The 21,675-nt window shown below is 45.0% G+C and overlaps 1 protein-coding gene across 1 annotated transcript; it reads left to right on the top strand.

Annotated features, from left to right (window-relative positions):
- The first annotated feature begins 4,147 nt into the window (after nucleotides 1-4,147).
- Nucleotides 4,148-20,774, top strand: WNT2 (Wnt family member 2). Its single transcript, XM_059847152.1, has 5 exons — nucleotides 4,148-4,556; nucleotides 5,938-6,161; nucleotides 9,135-9,412; nucleotides 12,261-12,525; nucleotides 19,547-20,774. The coding sequence occupies exons 1-5, from the start codon at nucleotides 4,477-4,479 to the stop codon at nucleotides 19,774-19,776; spliced, it is 1,077 nt and encodes a 358-aa protein (XP_059703135.1). The 5' UTR covers nucleotides 4,148-4,476; the 3' UTR covers nucleotides 19,777-20,774.
- The last annotated feature ends 901 nt before the right edge of the window (nucleotides 20,775-21,675 follow it).

Below are 21,675 nucleotides of genomic sequence, written 5' to 3'. Positions count from 1 at the left end.
CCTCCTTCTGCAAGTCATCAGATTGCAGTCATTATCCCAGAAGAGTAAGAATACAATGATTTGCACATCTATGAGGGGATTGGAGGAGAATGCTAAAGAGCTTTGCATGTATTAAGCAGGTAAACTGCAAGGCTCTGCTGCTGTTGTTCTCCTCCTACAGTAGTGCAAATTGGGATGCTGAGGATTGAGTGAATTGAACCTCAGGCCAAATCCTGTGGGATACCTGGTCTCTTAAAGATGCACTGAGGTTCCTACTTGCAGCTGTCATTGGATACCTAACTTGTCTTCATTGGGATGATTATTCATACCATGGGCTTTTCTGAATCTATAGGCTGTTGTGTAAAATTAGGGCCTTGGGTCATACCTTGGCGATCCGAAGGAACTGCAAGATTTTTTTTTTAATTTTCCTGACTAAGATAGGCTGTGACTTGTGTGTCCTGTGTCTCTCATCTGTGCTTTGGGATTTGCCTGTTCTTTTAGTTTGACTTGTGCAGTACCTGACCTTTTGTAAGGCATCACCCTTAATTATTACTGCTAGCTAATTACAAGTAATGAGGAGCATTTTGGGGTATGTGTATTCTTAAGAAAGAGTGAGGGTGTATTTCTATTATATTCTCCACTACCCTCAGCATGTGTTTGGTTTATCTTTTAATTTCATCCAAGTGCCTTGTGGAGGACAAGAATTAAAATGTACAATTTATTCTTCTATCTTTTGTTGTCTTTGAACCCTTACAGGTGTTTCCCAAAGCTATCACTTCCTCATGAGCAGGTGATTGTTTGCATTTGCCTTCTGCTTCACCAGTTCTACAAAAGCTACAGGTTATCTTTCTCAAATAAAACTCCTGTGTTACTACAAATGTAGCAGTACACACTGTACAGTACTACAAATGTTGCTTTGGATCTTTATGTACAGAGACTACAGTTTTGATGTCTATTAGTAGGTAGCAAAGCTACAAAGCCTTGAAGGCCTAACAGGTATCCGAACTGCAGATTTCTGCTTTTAAAGACGTGTGCTGTTATTTCTTTGTCCTGGAGGCGGGGGGGGAAGTGTGTATTTGAAAATTTTAATTCCCCTATTCCAGAAATAGGAATTTTCTGGTGATGGGGCTGTACTGAGATCTGAGTGAGATACGACAATGGGGTATCACTGACATGAAATTATGTGATCTCAGCAGGTTTAATACCTGATAAATTACTTCTAGTTTTTATCCTGATCCAAATGGTGTAGTTTCATATAATATAGAGCCATAGTCCCTGAAAGTAGGACTTTGAGAGATACCTCTGGGGAAGGATTTTCAGTCCTTTTAAGATGTGCTACTGGCTGTAGTATATATGGGATGAGGTGTTCTACTTAAGAGTTTGGTAGGGGTTTTCTTAAAAAAAAAAAAAAATCAGATGAGCCTTCCATGCCTTCATCTTTCCTGAAAATAGTCTTTTTTGAATGTAGAAATACAGGTTTAACTACATTATTTTCATTACTGTATTGAAAAATCTCAGCTCAGTTTCAGAAGGTATGCAGAAGGCTTTCTGGGCTCTGGCTACTCCACTGTCACATTTTGCATATGGCACGATTTTTTAACTGTATGAGAAACTGCACATAATACTTGTTGAAGACACCTACAGATTTCTAGGTTCAGTCTTTTCTTGCAGCAAGGGAGGCCAACAGTCTCTCCAGGCTGCATCAGGAACCAGCACTCCCTCTCAAGAGAGACAGTCCTCCATGAACTTCTTCAATGTGAGTCCTTTCCACAAGCTGCAGTTTTCATGAACTGTTCCAATGTGGGTTCCCCCCCCTCCCTCCCCCCCACGGGGTGCAGTCCTTCAGGAATAGACTGCTCCACTGTGGGTCCCTGTAGGGCACAAGTCCTTCTGCAGCCCTGCTTTAGCATGGGCTTCCGACAGGGTCATACCCTCCTTCAAGCCAGCATGAGGTTCTCTATGAACTGCAGATGGATCGCTGCTTCACCATGGACCTCTGTCGGCTGCAGGAGGACAACCTGACTCACTATGGTCTGCTTGGGAATTTCTGCCCTGGCAGCTGGAGCACCTTCTTCTCCCCCTTGTTTCTTCACTGGCCTAAGTGTCTCCACAGGTGTTCCTCTCACATTGTCTAACGCACTCTTTGGCACAATTGCTGTTGCAGAGCAATTTTTTGCATCATCAAATAGTGGTCCCATAGGTGCAACTACCATCACTGATGGGCTTGACCTTAGGCAGTGGCAGATTTGTCTTGGGGCTGGCTGACATTGGCTCTGTCAGACATGTGGGAAGCTTCTGGCACCTTTGCACAAAACCACTCCTGTGACCTCCTGCTACCTAAACGTGGCCATGCAAAACCAGTCTGGTCCCCCAGGTTCCTTTCCAAACTTGCCTGTTTTGTCATTCTCTATACTGAGAGTGTGGTTGTTGGTAGAAATAATGGATCCAAGGTAAACTTCTGTAGGGCCAGGACAATATGGAGGGGGTGGAGAAAGAATCTGAATAGCAGTAAAGCTGGAATGCAGATGGGGCAAATGACTAATGGAGGGGAAAAGGATATCTTTGATAAGCCACTAAGGCAGTAGCCACAGGTAAAGGAGTTCCTGTTAATACAGAAGGGTGTGAGAAATTCTGAGAAGCCAGCTTTTTACTGCAAGCCTGAGAAAGCTGGTAGCAGGGAGGATTGTAGCCTCTTTTTGTATGGGTCTGGAATACTGCTGGAATTTGCTGTCCTCACTGGTGTTTTTCTGTCCCAGTAATTGATCCAAAGTGTATTGTAAATGTAAGAAATTAGTTGGCCAAAAGCTAAAAATTTGAGTGTTTTTACACTGCATTTTATCAAATAGATACTGAATGCTCATCTGTTGCTTTTAAGACCTGCTGGAGTTAGTAAGAGGAGCTGTGGTTGCCTCTGGGCAAGTACAGTTGTAGAAGCATTCATGTGTCCCAATCTTCATTTATTCTTACTTGGAGGTCTTTGCAGTCAAAAGATTTTGACATTGCAGTTGTGGGTGGTAGTTTGATGTTGATTTCTGAGGATTATTTGGGGTACTTTATTCAGGTTAAGTTAGTAGTGGGTGAATGTTAGCACCTCAAAACTTCACATAATTCTACATTTTCCATTTTATTTCTGAAATGGTGCCTACATCTAGTACAGTGTCTGGAATCTTGAGAAGTTGTACCGAGAAACATGAGAATGGCTGTAATACACAGCCTGAAGACCAGCTCTTAAAGGGTGCTTCCTTGGTTGCTCTTCCAGGATTTTCACCTGGAGTTAACAACTGCAGGCTTCTTTTAGTAACAAGAGCTGTGTAGTCCCTAACTCACTTAGCAACCTTGGGCATTTATTTGTCTTTTTTTCAGCCAACGAATGCTGTCTCAGAAGTGGGACATCTCCTGATTGATAATGAGGGTTCGTTGTTTGAAATATGTATTACCCTGTATTTGCTGTGCAGAGATGATACGACGTGAAAAAGTTGCTAAATCCCTTCTTCTTGTCTTTGCTTCCAGCCCCGGCCACATCTCCCCTCTCTCGGGCGGGGGCCGCCAGTCGCCTCTCGGGCCGGGGAGCGGTGCGGCGGCGGCGGATTCCCCCATCCCGGGGTTCAAGCGCGATGGGGCGCGTAGCCCGTCCCGCTGTCGGAGCCCATGGGCCGGGAGTCCCCGCGGTGCGGGGCTGCGCAGGGACGCCTGGGGCGGGGGCGCCTCGGCGCCGGTGCCCGCGGAGAAGCCGGCCCGGCTTTGCGGGGCCCGTGGCGAGAGGAGGCGGCCGGGCGGTGTCCACCCTATACCGGGACTGCTCTCGTTGTCCTCTGCTTGCACCGGATCGCGGTTCCGTTCCGTGCTCGATGTTCGCGGGTGCGCGTACCGAGCCGTGAATTGCCGTCGTGCCAAACCCCGAGAGGTGCCGAGTGCTGCCGGTCTGTAAGAGCGTGCCAGGGCCGCCGCCGGCTCCGCAGCAGGTCGCGTAGCATCTGCTGGCGGGTTTGAACTCACTGTCTGCTTGTAGGGTTATTAGAAAGCAACTGGCTCCTCGGGATTCCTTGCCTAATCAGAGGTGTTACCTCCTCCTCTTCCCCCAGTGTCTCTTGACATCATTTCATCCATCAGAGTTTCAGAGGAAAAAAAACACCAACCAAAGCAGAACCCACCCAGTCTGAGAGCAGCCCACACCAGCCCCTCAGTTTCGCCGTGACTGCGGGGAAGAGCTGTATCGGGGCAAAGATGAAGGATGGGAGCGGGGCTGAACTCTGTATCCTGAGGGATTTGGTGCAGGGCGAACCGAGAGGAATCCAGAGCGGTGCACCAGCTGGCATCCCCCGTGTCCCGGCAGAGGATCAGTAAGCCCCGCGATACCGCGCAGAGATGCGAAGGTGCTTTTGACCCACAGGAAAGAAGTAGCTCCCAAGCTGCCTTTGCCCATGCTCGTCCTTGATACTCCATGGGATTTCTTCTGTCCCCCGCAACTGACCTGATGTGGACCGAAGCGTTTCTAACATGAACTTTCTCCCTGGGATCTGGTGGTCTCTTCCCTTGGTCTTGGTCTGGGCGACCCCACCAGTCACCTCCTCATGGTGGTAAGCTGTGCAATTCCAGAAATTTTTATTTGCTCTTGGGGAAGGTGGGGTCGGATTTATTGTGATTTAGGGAAGGTGGGGGAAGCCTCTCCCTCTTAGTCTTGCAGAAGCGGAGCTCGCTGCTCCCAGCTGCTCCGGTCCAGAAAGTCCGGCCTTAAAACGAGCGGATTTAGACGGTCCCGGCACCTCCTTCCACACCCCGTCCCGGCTCTCCGACCTCCTCCACATAAGCACAGCGCAACTGCGGAGGCTACCCGGGCTTTCGGCAGCGGTGCGGGGGAACCCGGGCCGGCGGGGGCAGCGGGCACCGCCCGGGGCCGCGGAGGGAGCGGGAGGAGGGCAGGGAGGCGGGCGGGGAATCCGCCCGAGGGGCGCGGGCGCGGGTTGCCGCCCGCCGCTGCTGGCAGCCGCCCATCCGCGCCCCGGCGGCTCTGGGAATTGGCTACAGCGGCGCTACTTTTCTATTATTAATTTATTTTTTCCTTCTTCCTCGCCCTCCCCCGCCCCTCCCTCCTTCACAGTCCTCGCTGAACTGCAAACTGCCAGAGCAGAGGGCTGAGAGCCCAGCGGGCCCGACTTCAAGTGATAGTTGGTGTGTGCGTGGGGCGTCTCAGGCAGCTCGCTGCAAAACGCGTTAGAATGGAAACATAAAGCTGCCCCTCAAACTGGGGACCCCGAACAAGCCCAGGCTGGAAAGTCTTGGTGTAGGAGAGGAGTTAAGCCCCTTCTTGTAATCCTGAAGAACACATTTAACCTTGACTCTGGCTAACGCGCGATCAAAGCCCGATTTATCAGGCTGGGCATGTTTCAATAAAATGACTATCTGTGTCCTAAGTCGTATAAACGTTATTTACTGTGATGGCTTTTTTTCATGGTGTCTTCTAAATGTGACGTAACTGTATATTTTTTGGAAGTTACGGCATTAACGATTTCACGATCGTATAAAATAATGAAAATTCAAGAAAAGGACATTTTCTTCTGTTTGATCCCTTCAAAAGACACCTATAGAAGTTTGGATTTTATGAAAGGTACCTTTCGAAACGTTTCAGGACTAATAGAGACCATCTGGATATAGATGATGTAATTTAATTTTTTCAAGGTTTGGTTTTTTTGTTTTTTTTTTTTTTTTTTTTTTTTTTTTTAAGTGCTGCACGGAGCTGCAATAGCAGGGCTTGGGGTTCTCCTGAATGCTTCACGTTATTAAAAAAACACAGGGTCGATGACTAATTGTAAAGGATTTCCACCAAAAAGGCAGAGGTAGCTACAGCTTGGGACCCGCCGGAGAAAGGCTCCGGGGCGCTGAGGACCCTGCTTCCCTCGGAGTCGGTGCACGGGGGTCGGCCCGGGCCCCCGGTGCTGCCCTGCCCCTTTCCTCCCGCAGGTACATGGGCGCCGTGGGCTCGTCGCGGGTGATGTGCGACAACGTGCCGGGCCTGGTGAGCCGGCAGCGGCAGCTGTGCCGGCGGCACCCCGAGGCGATGCTCTCCATCGGCCGCGGCGTGGCCGCCTGGACGGCCGAGTGCCAGCACCAGTTCCGGCGGCACCGCTGGGACTGCAACGCCCTGGAGCGGGGGCAGCGCCTGCTCGGCCGCGTCCTGCTGCGCAGTGAGTCCCGGGGCCGCGCTGAGGGAGGGGCTGCCCCGGGCTTGGGTGGGGCGTGCAGCCCCCGCGCCCACGGCCCCGGGCTAAAAGGGGCTTTGGAGAGTCGGCGTGAGGGTACAAGTGTTCCTCATAAGGGTGACGGGGGCTGTTTTGGGGCTGGCACCCCCTGGGCAGTGTGCGGGAAGGATGAGAAGTGGTTGCCATCCTCCTATACCCTTCATCCTTAGCAAGGGTGAAGCTTGGTTTTACGTCTCAGGAGGAAAGGAAGAGGACATGTAAAGTTATTTTAGGGTCTCACAGACAGCAGAACAGCATATATGATAATGTGAACATCTGTTTTGCTTAAAAACCTGTATCAAATCAGGGAGACAATGTGGAGTTTTGGCATACTGGGAGCCAGCTCTGCAGCTCCCAACTTCTCTTTTTTTTTTTTTTTTTTTTTTTTTTTTTTTTTTGTGGTTTTTTTTTTTGTTTTGTTTTGGTGCATAATGGATATCAAACCCACATATTAAAGCCTACAGGGAAATTGAGGCATCAGCATGTGGCAGCAGGACAGAAGACTTTCCATCACAGCCCAGCCTCAGGATACCAGGACTCGGGATGGGGCCTGCTGAGAGGGGCAGCTCAAGTGCAAATAGGAGCCCAGTGCATTGGGATGGCAGGAGAATTCCTCCTGCAGGCCGATTGCCCCTGGAGCGTTTCTCCGGGAAAGCGCAGCCCCAGGGTGCAGTGCCTCCAGGGCTGTGCTGTCTGCGGAGTGAGCGTCTGCGCCCATGCCGGGGCAGCACTGCCCTCCAGGCACTGCGGCATTTCGGGTCAGGCTCCGGGAGAGAGAGAGGCAGGGCACACACATCTGATAGAGCTGAGCCAGGCTTGTGCAGACCCCAAGCAACTGAGGGAGCAACATTGTGCTTCCCACCCTGAGGGAAGACGGTTAAGCAGGGAGGTGTTGTCATCTAAAAGTCGGAGTAAGGCATCTAGTGAGTCTTCGGATCTCAGATGTGGCCCTTTGACCCTAAGAAATGGCTGGGATTTGTTACTGTGTCAGAATGTCCTTAGCCGAGGGATAAACCTGCTGAGACTCTTAGTGACTGCAGCTCTTTTCACCAAGTGCCACACCCTGTGCCACATGGCCTCCCTTGGTGCGCAGCCAGTGCGGCTGACCCTGCCCTGGCACCTGTGTCCCTGGAGTGTCCCGGCATCATTCTAAGCTGTGAGCAGCCTGGCACCTGCAAGGAGGGGAGTAGGAAAGTACGGAGGGGAGGATGGCAGACACTAGGCATGCTGACCCAGGCAGGGGGATTTTCATTCCATGCTGCTGGTGAGCCATTGGTTCCTGTAACCAGCTTCATGTTCCCTTAGTAATTATTTGTGAGTAACCAGTAACGTCACCCATAGGCTGAAGTTTTCAGTGAGGTTTGTCTGATACTCAGGAAAACATGTCTGGCAGAATAGCCTAATAATGATGAGGCTATTTAATAAAAAAAGTAAAAATGCAGTTTTTCCAAAAGTGAAGTTTTCACTGTTGGCTCATGTGAGAGAGTGACAGCATCAGGCTTTTGAGCTCTGCACTGAGCCTGGTCAGGCTGTGATTGCTATGGAAATGTAGCTTGATAGTGCACTAATAAAATTGATTAGTTCAATAAACTCACATAAAACTTTTCCAACAATATCAAATGTTTCTTTTTAATTAACACTTTGAAAATTTTTGATATTTCTGAATAAGTTTTCTCAGAAATAAGTCTTCAAAAGAGCGTGATTTCTAACAAGCCATGGCAACTTCTGCCTGATTTTGAAGGCAGTGTAGGGAAGGCATGGTTTGCCCAGTTGCCATTTGCAAAAGACTTGCACAGCATGTGGAAGTTGAGCATTAACTTACTAATAAGTTAAACATCTTGATGCTACTTCAACTGAAATACTAAATATTAAGTTCTATGGTGTAATTCTGCCTCTACAAAAAAGTCACTGTTGGCATTTGTCTTTGGGATCCTCTTTTACTGTGCTAACATTACTTAAGGCTTACAAGCCCTGCAAAGAGGTCTCTCTCTTTGCAAGTTGTCTTAGATTTTGCCAAAAAAATCTACTTCTTGTCATTCCTATGCTAAAAACTTTAAAAGTAGGAAAATATTCCATTACCTTAAATAGATTTGTGGCAGTGTAATGTAGCTCTGTATTGTAAACTACTGCATCCTAAAATAAAAGCAATTATTACATTGAAATAGGTACCTGATTGCCTATGAGTAGATATAGTCTAGAAATTCAGATAATCTTTGGTAAAATAAAGTATCTTAGTTAGGAGATGGGAAAGCTGCCAGAGCAGCTGGCATGAAGAAGTCACAGCTGCCAGACCAAATCCTGCCTCAAGCATGACACAAGCGGTGCCATTGATTTAATGGAACTTATTTGTGTGAATTACAGTTACAGGCTTGATTCTAGGCAGAAAACATAATATTAACTTATTTTTCAGAAAATAACACCCAAGTTTTCTCTCTAGCACATTTTAAACAGAAAAGTCTATTCCAAGAGCTTCAGGAGAGGAAAATCTAGTTTCAAGAGTTACTTGCAGTATTTTGCAATATGTGTGTTGTTTTAGTGTCCCTATTTAATAATTTCTTAAACTTATCTCTCACATAGCACTTCATATATTCTTCTAAATCCATGAAACATGATAGGAATACCAGCTGTCCTATTCACATATCTGTACAAAACAAGTGATCCATGAAAGTGTATGAATCAATATCAGAAGCAAATGTTTAATGTTTTCCAACTCTAACACTATATTGATGAGCTTTTACCAGGGAGGGGTCCAAGCTTAAGCCATGACTAATTCTGGCTCCAGTGAATGTGTATTTGTGTGATTTCAGCCTAGTTTATCTTTTGCTCTGCAAAAAAAGTCCAACCTAGCTGTCTTGGGTATAGGACACCCACTCAAAGTAGCTACCCCAATGATATTTAAAGTGACTTTTTTTGTTTCAGGTAGTCGAGAATCTGCTTTTGTACATGCCATCTCCTCTGCTGGAGTTGTTTTTGCCATCACGAGGGCATGTAGCCAAGGGGAGCTGAAATCCTGCTCCTGTGATCCCAAGAAGAAAGGCTCTGCCAAGGACAGCAAAGGCCATTTTGACTGGGGTGGCTGCAGTGATAACATTGACTATGGCATTAAATTTGCCAGAGCATTTGTGGATGCCAAAGAACGAAAAGGAAAAGATGCCAGGGCACTGATGAACCTTCACAACAACAGAGCTGGAAGGAAGGTGGGTGTCCATGCAATAGATGCCTAGAGATGTTCTTGGACAACTCTCTTGTGTCTGGGGGAGTTAATGCTTGGCCCTTGCAGTCTGGTCTCAGCAGTTATGAAGAAATACAGGAAGAGCAGAAGCCTGAGCTGCTGTTCCTAGCTTCCTTGGAAGTTCAGTGTGACAGAGATCTACAAACAGACTGAATTCAACTGCCTAACAGTATTCCTGTTGTAGTCACTTCAGTCACTCCTTGTGTGGGAAGTTAAGCAGGAGTCTAAGCTGCAGGATCAGTTTGGATGGAGGTTTTGTTTTGAGCCTAGTTCTTATATAAGCAGTTTTATTTTTTCATTAATACAGAATACAAATTCCTAAGAGAGGCTGAAGATCACACTGAAACACAGGCTTGACAAAGAGCAAATCCAAAATAAATCTCAAGGAAAAAAAAACATTCTGTCCATTTCTGTATGTATATGGTAAACTTAATCACAAAGTGAGCAGGGATAAAAGGTAACTGCTTCACTTTTAAAGGAAAAAAAAATCCAAAATACATGTCCCTCCAAAAGTGAATGGCCTCAGAGCATGACCTGCAACCCCTTTCCTAAACATTGTATGAAAGTGCCATTCCTGAATTTCAGCTAAAAAAGTCTTTACTTTCACATCATGGGTGAGTAGGAGGAGCAGTTGCCAGGTGTATTGCCCACCTCTGGTGCAATGGCTGAGGAATATCTGCACTAACATTTTGTGGTGGTAGCTATAAAAAGTAAGAATGGTACATGAAACTGGAATATGCTGCTTCATTTTTTAAAGCATGTTAAAATTTTGCTGCTCCCATGACATCTGAAATACAGAAAAAACCATTTTATTATGCTGGACCAAGCACTTCTGGAATTATTTGTAGAGACTTTTTGTGTCTTATCTTTATGTTTATTTAATGCATAAAATCTTCCTTAATGTCTTCCTTAACGTATATTTAATAGGAATTAAGTTGTTTGTACTCTAATCGATTTTTGTACTGCAAATAGATGATTTTCCTGAAAAATTTTTGTTCTTCAGCATCTTTCTTTCACCTGCTTATTGCCAGTAGGTGCAATTAATTGTAATGTAGGCAGATGAGTCTTTTCAGATCAGTGATAGGTACATGCAGTACTGTGGTCATATTTCTGCTACAACACAAAGATTTTTTTTTTAGGCGTGAATAAGTTTCATGATGGGAAGTACTTTCGGTAGTATTTGAGCATCTTATTATTTTTAAGTTTTAAAAAACACCTCTGCCAAATACTAAGGTTATACTGGTAGATTTTTAGAAAAAAAGATAAAGAAATTTTACTAAATATCTTCAATTAAAAATAATGAGTATGTTCTCATATGCTCTAGAACCTGCTTTATGGACAGAGACACTGTTTTGTATTCACAGTGCAGTTGTGTAGGTTTAGCTTTGCAGGGATCTCACCACCTCAGCTGCCCACAAGCCTGGAATTTTGACCTGGGTAAGACCATATGTGTCCTTGGTTTTTTCTTTCCCCCAAAAGAGGTATTGATGTACGTCTTTTAAAACTAGACTATTCCAACTGTGCTAATTAAAAAAATAAATAGAACAAATATTTTTAATATTCCCATATGAATCATAGAACATAATATGCTGTATATCAGTATAGGAACATTACTGACAAAAAAAGAAACCATCTTCCTATGTGCTTCTTCCACTATTCCAGAAAAATATTTTAAACATACAAGTAGTTAAGTTGATTTCTGCTCAGATAATTAAAACCAAGCATCTGCTTAAATCCCAGATTTGTGGTATGGCAATGAAATGGGGCTATGGGAATGCCAGTGACTCCTTTGAAGTAGTCATATCATTTACAAGTTGGAAAGAAAATTGAAAGTCCTTTGGTTTTGTAATACATTCTCACTTTATTACTAAGTGCTTGACTGAAAAAGGCTGCCCCACTGTGCATCAGTCTCACTTCTAATCATGGAGCTTTCCTCTCTCTTACCTTCCTCCCATGATGGCATTCCTCTTGTACAAACTCTAAAAAGTTCATATTTCATGAACCCTTAAGGTGTAATATTTATAGATCAAATATCCATATCTACATAATTAGGAATGAATTATTTACTATCTATGAACCCATCTGTTGTTCTCCAACACCATACAGATAGCTTAAATGTCTGAGATGAAGCTGAAAGGTCTTTAATAATATCCAGATGTTAAATTAATGATAAGGGTAATCTCTCCAATGCAAACTAATGCAGGTCTTATCCTAAAATGTTTGTTAAAATCTGTATAAGCATTTTAAGCATACTGTATTTTAAAATTCTGCATAGATCTGATGCCTAGCACAGGTACAATGCTTTACACAGTCTTTTAAAAATAATTTAAATATGAAATGCCTGTGAATTTCTGGGCAATATTTGAAATGCTGTTCAGGGTAAAGGACAGCTTCATGGAGATGAGCTGGAGAGGGTCAGCGTTGTCAGCGCGATGATCCTGCAGCTGGAACAATGGGGAAAGGGGGCACCTTCACCTCCCAAGGGGCTGAATGATTCTGGCCATTTCTGATTATTTGCTCCTGTCCAGTCTGTGTCCTAGCACTAGAGACCCCGCCGATCCTAGGGATGACTGGCAGGAGCAGGAAGGTAAGCTCACCAGCCGCAGGATTGGGTGTGCGGTGACTCAAGCAACCAGAGCCGAGCAACCACATGGGGATGACTTGATGCTACCAGTGGGTGTCACTACAGACCGTAATTTGGAGACCCATCGCTGGCCTGGCACTACAGGATGGATGGAAAAGGGCAGAGAAGCAATTAATTGCACTTCGTTTTACTTGTGTATATTTATATTAACCTGTGCATTTCTAAACAGGCCGTGAAGCGGTTTTTGAAACAGGAGTGCAAATGTCACGGTGTGAGTGGATCCTGCACTCTAAGGACCTGCTGGCTGGCCATGGCAGACTTCAGGAAGACAGGAGATTATCTGTGGAAGAAATACAATGGAGCAATTCAGGTGGTCATGAATCAAGATGGCACGGGTTTCACTGTGGCTAATAAGAAATTTAAGAAGCCAACTAAGAATGACCTGGTATACTTTGAGAGCTCTCCAGACTACTGTATCAGGGACAGGGATGTAGGTAAGCCTCTGTCATTAGATGTGAATGCTTTTATTTAAGACATTTGTACTTCAAAGGTCAAAAATTATAATACACTCACACACATACATATATACATATATATACATATATACACATATATACACATACATATACATACATACATATATATATATATATGTATGTATATATGTATATATGTGTGTATATATATATATATCTATAAAAAAATAAAAATCCATGCATTTAACCAGGAGGAAAGATGATGTTTTGGAAGGACTCCATACAAGAACAATAGTTCCTTGATGTCTCTAGGTGTACAGCAGCCCGTTGTTCTAATATAATTCAGCAGTTTCTGCCAGATGCCATGGAGCCCTGGAGATGCTGTAAGGCAGAGCTGCTTCAGTACAAGTTTGAGTTGTACTCTAGAGGCAGGTCCATATTGGGCACAGCCACACTCTCTCTTGTGCCACACAGCTCACTCCAGAGCTGCCCCAAGTCCCGTTGATGCCACCTCCTGTTGCATTGCTCCTTTCCACGTAGTTATGCTGCCACTGTGGGGCCCTCCTTTATCTGCACCTTCCCAGAGCTCACTGTGACTGTGGAGCCTGGTCACAGACACACCTGTACCCTTCTAATGTGGGAGGTACAGCCTGTGACAATCCAGCCCTGCTTGCACCAGTCAGGGCAGCTGTGGGTAACCTGGGGTGAGGCAGCTGAGGATGTGCAGGTGGATGGAAGAGTAGATCTGGGTGGGACACAGCATGTCTGGCTGAGTGACACAGCTGTTCATTCCTCTTTTTGAGGCAGTGTTGGCTCTGTCCATGACAACCATCACATTTTCTGGAGAGTTGTGCCAGCCCCTGTGGAAAGAGATAAAGTATTGATGCTGCTGTTAACACTGGATTTTCCTGCTTCAGAGATTCGATAGCGACACATTTAGCAGTGTTACAGAATTCAAGGCCCTGCCAAGCACCAGGAAACCTGCTAACTGCTCTTGACCCATGTACAGTATTTCCTGATATGGCAATTACAAACTAGCAACTAGAAAACCAGACATTTGGAAAAGAGAGGCAGACTGAGTAATGTACGAGAGAAGTTGTGGAACTAATTAATAGGTTGTATAATGGACCAGATTGCACCCCATATGACAAATCTGTAAGTATCTGGATAGCTATGCAGCTCAACTCTTTTTGGCACTGCTGCATGTTTACAGTCCAAGTTTGCTTGGAATAAACATTGCAAAACAGCTGTACTTAAATAAGAACAATATGTGAATTCCTGGTCATGTACTGTTGACTTCAGTGAATGCAGAATTTCATCCAGTACAATTACATTGTACAGTGTTTCTGGTTAGTTGAGTCGTCAGCATAATTTTAAATGTTATTTATTATTTTGGCAGGTGATGTTTATTACCTGCATGAGCACATACCATTCCTTGAATAGTGGCTGATACTGTAAAGTCTAATCCAAGTGAATAAATGGATGTATTGTGGCATCATGCAGAGATTAACTTTGCAGACTAGGATTTTTTCAAAACATTTATCTCTTGATGTTGCCTCATTCATTGTAAAAAACATGATTTTTTTCCCCTGGAAGAAGAACTTGTACACTACCCAATTCTATGTCAAAAAGCCATTTAATAATCTCTTTGTCCTAAGCCAAATCTCATCTGTCAGTCTTGTTACTGTGGAGGAGAGCGGGCATTTTTCACCGCAGTGTATTACATGCATTTGCCAGGCATTGACAAGCCTGCCCAGAGATGGCAAAGTCTGATATGTTTTTTTGGCTCAGCTCAGTATAATGCTGCACCTGGGGTGGTGTTTCTTTGCTGCTCAGAATTCAGAGAATGTGGTTGTTTGGAAGAGCATATTCTTAGAAAAATGCAGTAAACCTTTGTTGGGATGTGGGATGCCCTGCTGCTTGTATGGAGAAAAGAAAGACGCACACAAACAAAACCTGGTCTGGTTTTGGAGGGGGATGATTTTGGCAGCTGCACCACATTTTTTCCATTTTTTGGTTTGCCCTGTTGAGCATTCCTGAGTGCCAGTCTTGTTAAATGACTGCAAATGAAATGAGATTATGGAAGTCAGAGTTTGGAAATAGGTGGGGAGCATCTCAGTGTCAGCTGAATGTAATGCCACAGTGTTTTAGTATGTCAGTGGATACAGTTCTGCCTACAGTTCTCCAGGGAATTCAAGTGATTTAGGGCTTCAAGGGAAAAAAAATTATCTGGAGGTTGGTTAGTGTTGGAGCTGAATGAAGGATTCACAGAGAAAACCTTATGAAGCATCATGACTTGACCAGGAGACAACTTCACAAACTAAAATGTCCAAGCCAGTGTGCTCTGTGGCTTGATTGTGCTAACACATAGGAACCAGTGAGTTAAAAGTGCTCAAGGATTCTGCCATCAGCAGGCTACCCAGGAAAAAAGCAGATACCTTCTCTTCCCCACTGGAGCTTCCACCCTGGGTCTGGCATTCTGTGTGAGGGGGCAGCTGGACATACAGACATGGAACACCCCAAAATGTAGTTTGTTGGATTTTTTTGGGGGTTTTTTTCTCTAGAAAGAAAAAGAGGAAAAATTGATTTCAGGAGGGGTATAATATGGGAAATCACTAGTAGTAACTCAATGCCAACACAATTGAATAACCTGACCACCTCTTTCCTTGCCTTAAGATTTCACAAAGGACTAAATGAAGATTTTTCAGAAGTGTTCAGAATTCATTTAACCCTGCACATATGACTCTGCTGAAATAGGTTTTGCTCAAAATTTCATACTCAAAATTTGATGGAAACAGAGATAGAACATCCCAGAGAGCTTTTAAAAGTCATCCTAGGTAAACTCTTGTTTTTATCAACACATGGCCATCTCTTCAGTGCTGGCCTGGGAAATCCCAGCCCCTCCAGGGAAATCTGCCTCCAGTGTGTACTGCCTGTTCTCTCCAGCCCTTCTCTACTAGATGTTGTCTATAAGATCCAGTAGGTCCAGAGCTACTTGTCTGTGAACATTTGCTTCCCTTGTTTTTTCCCCAAGAATACATGTGAGGAAACTATCACTGGGGATTTCACTGGGTTTTTTTGCTTTTGTTTGTGTATATGTGTATGTGAAAGTCTAATAGTGGATGTTCTTGCCTGACACCAGATTTTAATCAATAGAAATAGAAGGAAAAAGCTCTCATTATATACTAATAAATATATTTTAGGCCTTTAGGAATGGATAGAAAATATTTTTCAACATAACACATGTTGACTTCCAAAAATAACTGTGCAAACTAAAAAGAAAGGACTTCATGTACAGGCTATAAAGTTGGCAGTATGAAAAGCTGTGGATGTTTTGGCAGGTAAAATGTGTGTAGGCATGGCAGTTCCAACATTTGAAATAAAAACAAAGAGGTTGTACAAAAACTTTTTACAAGTTAGAACCTACTCCTGCCTCATAAGTGATGAGGAAGTGCATTGCAGGTAGCAGGCAGAAAACTCTGCCTTATTTTGTGCGGTGTCTTCTGCTGCCTTCATCACTCAGGCCTGCCAAGGAGTGCAGCAATTTTTCTGGCTCCTCACTGTTGGTTGTTGTTCCTTTTCCTTCTCACTAGAGAAGCTGCAGAGAATCTGAAAATGCTTTTTGAACTTTAAAAAAAGGTTGGTTTTGCTCAAAAACTAAGCCATTGTATGAACTTGTTTTCACTTTTGTCACAATCTGTGACAATTAAGTCCCCTGTTGTAGTCATGTAGGAAATGTTGATGCTTTGTGGTCAGCATCAGATGATAACACTTTCTGTCTGTTAGTGGCTGAAATAATTTTGGTTTTGAAGCTGGTGGCAAAATTCCTGTTGAAATCAGTGGGTGCATCCTGCTTAGGTTGTCCTTTAGTGCTGTGTGATTTCCCCTTACATCTGGAAACAAGAACATTGGACTTGGAAACTAACTTGTACCTCAGCTGAGGAATGTGGTCAGACCTTTCTGGGCAGCTCCTGATGGATGTGAGGGAACATGGGTCTTGCTTCACCCCAGACACAACCCCCTCTGCTCCTGGCTGGGAGTTGTGCTGAGGTGGAGGGCAGCTTTGCTTTTCCTCCACTGGTGTGAATTCCTGATACAGAATGTTAATCACGCGGGTCACAAGCTTGGCCTTTGTAACGTTTTTTTGGTCTGAACAGGGAGAGCAGGACAAGCACCTTTAAAAGTTCTTCACAGAATCAATTAGGTTGGGAAAGACCTCTGAGATCATCAAACCCAACCTTTGAGCAAACACCAGCATGTCAACTAGATCATGCACTAAGTGCTACACCAAGTCTTTCTTTAAACATCTCCAGGGCCAGTGATTCCACCCCCTTCCTGGGAAAGCCATTCCGATGTCTAATCACCCTTTCTGTGAATTTGGTTGTATTTTGCACAGTCTGGGATGTGATGGATTTTGCTGTGGGCTGACACAAATGGCAGAACTTACATTCAGGTATCCCAGCTGTTTGTTCAGCATCATGGATGGAGGAGAGTGTGATGGCTGGGAAGCAGGATCTGGCTTTTTTTCTGTCACAGGCTTCCTTTGGGACCATAGGTGCATCATGTAGTTTTGCATCCCCCTGACTCCTCAGCCTTGCCTAGACTGGGGTCACTGGAGGCCACTGGAAGTCTCTCTTCCCCCATCATGGAGTGATTCCTGAAAAACAGATCTGGGAGAGGTCTCTTGGCATCACTGCTATGCCTGTTATGCCAGTTCCCCTGGTGCAGCTGGCTCTGCAGGGAGAACTGCATGGCTGAGGGCTTGCTGGGCGTAGTGTGTGCCCGTGTGGGTCACTGCTGGGGGCACCTCTCCTCCCTTCCTGCAGGGGATCCAGGTGCCAGCACTGGCTATAGGGGCAGTAGGCCAGGAGCAGGAGTTACTGCTGGTTTCCTGGTGCAGGGTGTGCCTGATGCACCACATCACTGGTTGTTACAGCCAACGGAGATGCTCCCCCAAATATCAGAGGATAACTTTAAAGTACCATTCAGCCACCTCCCCAAGGACGTTATGCAGAGCACTGGTCCATAGGCAGCAGCATGAACATGCTCAGACCCCGAGGAGATTTGGGATTCATCAGGCTGCAGGTGCAGGAGCCTGTTTCTGGCTCCATTCAGTGTGTTTTCCCTTCCCTCTGCCAACTCCCTCTGGGGTGGCTCAGCCCATCTCTGCTGGCTGGTGCAGCAGCACCTTTGCAGCTCAGGAGCCCTGTGGCAGGGCCGGGCTCAGCAGCTGGGAGCGGCTCCGGGATGGGCCGGGAGCCCTGTGCTCAGCCGGGGGCCGGTGGCCGTGAACACCCTTCTGCTCTGCCTGCAGCAGACATCAACCAGCCTGTCCATGGTGAAGCTCTCCAGGTGTATACCTCTAACCTATGAATATTTAAATATTTAAATAAGTACAGGAATCTAGGCCATGGGAGAGGGAAGCTGAGATGTGTTCTCGGGGCTGAAGCCCTTCTCCAGGACAGCAGCTGAAGACTGTCCTAAGTTTGATGCAAAAAGAGGAAAATTTGCACCCCCATGGCTGAGAGGTTGGATCATGTGTTGGTCCCATGAAAAAACACAGTTTGAGAAGGTGATTTTGGTCCAGTTCCTGAGACTTCTCATTGCATTAGTGGTTTGGGGTCAGCCCCCATATAAGATGAAGTCTTCCTGATGCTGGGAGGGCAGCAAGGAATGGAGGGACAGTGAAGACTTGTATGTTATAAACTGCTTTGAGACAGCAGCATCACTGCATACAACCATAAATTCACCATAGGGGGGAAAAAACCCGAAAATTGGAATTTATTCAACCTAAATTATTAATAATTACAATTTAACTGCTGTTTACATTTTATTAATTAAGATTGGTTTGCTATCCTAGTTTATGCAAATTTTAATTAATGATTGCATGTATTAGTTTTCCTTAATAAGGTAAATTGTTCATGTTTGGTGTGCACCTGCAAATACACTTTGTAAAATCATTCCAGTTAATTTACTGACCACAGCCATTACTTAGGGAATATCACCTTGCCCAAGAAGAGAAGGGAGTTGTAATCAGGTCTGTAGAAAATGTCAGAAGAATGTTAATTTTTGGATATATCTGCATTTGATTCATAATAGCAATACATAGGAAATTAGGTGAGGCAATTAATTTTTATGAAGTTTTCAGTTTGGTGGTAATAACCTGTCAGCAGCTGTGGTATTGATCCTAAAATCAGTTTGTGTTAGATGAACAGTGGTACAGTCATTGTTCAGACTCAGACATGCCTTACAGAGCCATTTTGTGCCATGTGGATTTGGCACAGGCATTTCAGCCACTCCTCCTGAGTGTTTGAAGAACATGACAAGGTGGGGTATGATTCCTTTACCTCTTTCTGTCCACAGCAGGCTATAATTTAGTTTCTTCTAATCTTATCATGAAAGGGAGAAGAACCCTTGGTGTTACCCCACAGAGATGAGAGGCACACAGAGCAGCATCTCTTCAGCTGCCACCTGAAGTGGTGGAATGGGGCCTGTGGGTGGACATAGCAGTGATGCCGAATGCCCGGGGTGCTTCTGCACTCACTTCTGCAAGACTTTAATCACAGGCAGCACAGTTACTTTACCCATTGAGTCCCTTGCAGCCACCAAATTCTGTGGTCTTCTCTCCTAGCCCTCTCCTGCACACCCAGAGCTCCTCAGCAAAGCTCATGAGATCCTGAGCACCATGAAGAGGCTCCACCTGGGCATTTCAGACAGTCCCTGGGGGGCAGACACCCTTCCCAAAGGGAAGAAGGTTCCTGGGAAAGATGAAGCAAAACATGATAATATTAACAGAATCAAGCAGACTCTCAAGTATTTCATCCATTTTCTTCCTCTTCATCTTCAGGCCTGATTCCTAGGGGAAATATGGGAGGAATTTTACCTTTATAGGCATTTTCCTGGCTTGATATTGAATCCTGGGCAATGTGATGTTAAAGGATCAAATACATCACAAATTATGTCTCCCACACCTATTTTCATATGCTTGCTGTCTTTCCTTAGAATCTGCCTGCTGACTTCTGCTGCGTTCCCTTTGCAGGGTCCCTGGGGACAGCGGGTCGGGTGTGCAACCAGACCTCGCGTGGCATGGACAGCTGTGAGGTGATGTGCTGCGGGAGGGGCTACGACACCTCCCGCGTCAGCAGGATGACCAAATGCGAGTGCAAGTTCCACTGGTGCTGTGCTGTGCGCTGCCAGGACTGCCTGGAAGTGGTGGACATTCACACCTGCAAGGCGCCAAAGAGCGCTGCCTGGATGTCCCGGACATGACACACAGGCTGCTGGTGCTGGGGACCTCAGCCTTTGCCCTTCCTGGTCCGTGCAGGGAACGCATCGGAGATCTTTTTTCATTTCTATGCCTGGTTTGCCTTTGTTGTTCATTGCAGAGTTGCTGCTGAAAAATTGATATAAACCCTGCAGCGTTTGCTTTGCATTTCTGCACGACAGTGTTGCTGCGGAGTTGTCTGTATAAACTGATGCAGCTCTGGAAGGATGTACTTATGCCAGGACTCTTCCAACCACCGTGTAACTCTCACCCAGAACACTTGTGGCAATTCATTCCTGCCATCAGGAACACGAGAAGATACAAAATATGGCACTTTTACAAGATCACCACCACCAACCGCATGGGCTAGGCTTGCTCAAGCATCTTCTGAAGGATCTTGGGCAGGTCACAGTTGGGCCCTGGATACTGAATGGCTCAGGAGTTTGAGCACTGGTTGGTGATTTCTCCACGAAAGAAAATTTGCAGCCAGATTGGTGAAAAACTTTACTGGAAGGGTGTTTGTTCATCCCTGGCGGACTGAAGTTTCCAGTAAGGTGGCCACCTGAGGCAGCCCTGGCCACCATTAGCACACTTTGGCTTCCTGTGGGGCAGGAATTGACCCATGGCCTAAAGCAAAGGAAATTGCAGGAGATATATTCAGCCACAACACTTTGATGAACTATTAGAGTCAAAAGCAAATGTCTTAGTTATGTTTGTGAAAACTTGCCTTAAAAGCTTCTAAAAATAATTAATTGCTGAGTTTTTTGGGTTTTTTTCTGACCTGAAGGGTTGAAGAGAGTGTTTTTTTCACCCTGGTGAAAGCTGGATACAGGACACTCAACTACCTAAGGATAGGGTTTCCTCTTTTTTCACATACACAGTAGTGGAAAAATGTTTGCGACCAGTGATGGAGAAGGAAATGCCTTGCCTCAGTAATGACTTGGATTCTAAAGAAGTTATCAACGTCTATGTTCTTTTAAAGTTAATAAATCTATTAAATGTGCTCAGAATGATACTTTCCACTCAGATGGGGACATCCAATTTAGATTTTTTCTGCATATTTTCTGCAAAACCACGTATCTGTGATTTGGAGTGTATCAGCTTGTAATGGAGGCAGTTACAGGTTGTGCCAGGTCCATATGCTGGGCTGGGATCAGCACAAAACAAGTTCCTGTAAAAATGTGCAGGCACATGAGGCCCAGAAATTGTAGCCTTGGTGGAGAGGAACTGGGTCAGAGAGGGACCAGCTGCCTCTCCTCAGGGCAGAGATCAGCAACATGAACCAAGAGAAAAATGGGTTCTGTGCCAATAAGTATAGTAAGGCTCTGAAAAAGCACACATGAGGAGTAGAGACAGGCAAGATAATGAAAAAATAACATAGGAAAAGGAGATTGAATGAGTGATAGAACACACTGTAGATGAAGGTACAATTTCATGTGAAAATTAAATAGACTGAAGAATCCTAGCAGGTACAAACTGTGCAGGAAAAAGTAATATCAAAGTAGCTAACCAAGGCAATAAAGTGAATACTCTGGGAATGTTTTGGTTTTGGAACTTTCTTGAAAGACTATTTAAAAAGAAGGGGGTTTGGCATTAAGTGGCCTTGAGGGAGCAGTCATTTACATCTGCAAGGCTTTCAGAAAAGTTTGTATCATTGAAATGGGTAATTCATCTCCAGAAGACAGCTGGTGTTATAAGATTAGGAGGCTCCAGAAAGTTCTTTATTTGGACAATAAGAGAATGTTTCAGTTACTGTATATGGAAATGATCATGGCTAGAGGTAACAATAATCACACTTCTGTCTGTAAACCAACTGCTGGTGGGAACAGCCCTGCCCATGTGTCCATGCACATGCAGAGTATGTATGAGATGCAGATATGTGCCCACGGCCAGCTCAGGGGTTA

The sequence above is a fragment of the Haemorhous mexicanus genome, chromosome 5 (genome assembly GCF_027477595.1).
Source record: "Haemorhous mexicanus isolate bHaeMex1 chromosome 5, bHaeMex1.pri, whole genome shotgun sequence".
NCBI lineage: Eukaryota > Metazoa > Chordata > Aves > Passeriformes > Fringillidae > Haemorhous > Haemorhous mexicanus.
This window is presented reverse-complemented; position numbering and strand designations above follow the sequence as displayed.

Excerpts from the sequence above, each read along its gene's own strand:
- WNT2 (XM_059847152.1), top strand. The coding sequence starts at position 4,477 with ATGAACTTTCTCCCTGGGATCTGGTGGTCTCTTCCCTTGGTCTTGGTC. Across the intron at positions 6,162-9,134 it reads CGGCCGCGTCCTGCTGCGCA|GTAGTCGAGAATCTGCTTTT; the intron begins GTGAGTCCCGGG and ends TTTTTGTTTCAG. Across the intron at positions 12,526-19,546 it reads TATCAGGGACAGGGATGTAG|GGTCCCTGGGGACAGCGGGT; the intron begins GTAAGCCTCTGT and ends TTCCCTTTGCAG.